The sequence below is a fragment of the Seriola lalandi genome, unplaced genomic scaffold, assembly GCF_002814215.2.
Source record: "Seriola lalandi dorsalis isolate HSWRI2012SDOR001 ecotype SW California unplaced genomic scaffold, Sedor1 jcf7180002010722, whole genome shotgun sequence".
Classification (NCBI taxonomy): Eukaryota; Metazoa; Chordata; class Actinopteri; order Carangiformes; family Carangidae; genus Seriola; species Seriola lalandi.
In genome coordinates this window covers 1-804 of record NW_019481375.1, presented here as the reverse complement: position 1 = coordinate 804, position 804 = coordinate 1, and the positions used below count along the sequence as shown (strand labels likewise).

The 804-nt window shown below is 43.3% G+C and overlaps 1 protein-coding gene across 1 annotated transcript; it reads left to right on the top strand.

The window, feature by feature from the left end:
* Positions 1–134: 134 nt before the first annotated feature.
* Positions 135–722, top strand: LOC111673452 (protein PBDC1-like; the record flags this gene model as incomplete). The annotated part of the gene is made up of 2 exons (XM_023431212.1): positions 135–290; positions 381–722. Coding segments are annotated over 2 exons (248 nt in total), but the record flags the coding sequence as incomplete, so codon positions are not given.
* Positions 723–804: the final 82 nt, after the last annotated feature.

Genomic DNA, 804 nt, shown 5'->3' with positions numbered 1-804 from the left:
TCCTGCTCTTCTTCCTCCTCCTGCTCTTCCTCCTCCTCCTCCTCCCTGAGTCTTTGATGATCAGCTCGACTGTTGAACCAGCGTGGAAACAAGCCGCTGGGTTGATCAGTGTTGTTGTGATGAGGGTGACTGAGTGTCGACGGCGGTGAGAGTTAAACGGCTCCATCTGTTTGTGCAGACGTGGCGTCCGTTCTGTAACCAGTATGAAGGACTCGTGGAAGATTTCAACTACGGCACTCTGCTGCGTCTGGACTGTGAGAAGGATTACACAGAGGAGAACACTATATTTGGTCAGTTACACACTGGAAAACACATTATTATTATTATTTTAATATATTTGTATATATTATGATTAATCTCCGTTTCATCTCTGGTTTCAGCCACCAGAGTTCAGTTCTTTGCCATCGAGATCGCCCGCAACAGAGAAGGTTTCAACAACGCTGTGTACAAGGCCAAAAGTGGAAAGAGCTAGCCTCCAAATGAACCAGTAAGGAACCAGTAATGAACCCATCCAGCCCCACGTACCATCACCAGACGAGTCCAGGAAACAGATGAACTGTGGAAGCTCGGCGTCTCCTGAGGATTCATCTTTTTATTCTAATTTAACGAGTCGTTTTTTAAGTTTAATGAAAACTTCCAGTCATGTTTATTTTTTGGTTGAATCCTGAACGTTCCTTCAGTCTCAGCTTTGTATTTACTGTAAAGTTGTTTTTTCGTGCCAATCATCAGAGTTCTTGTTTATTTTCTAAAAAACACTGAAGTTGCATTTGTTGCCTGAAACGGAGGAAACGTCAAATAAAAGTC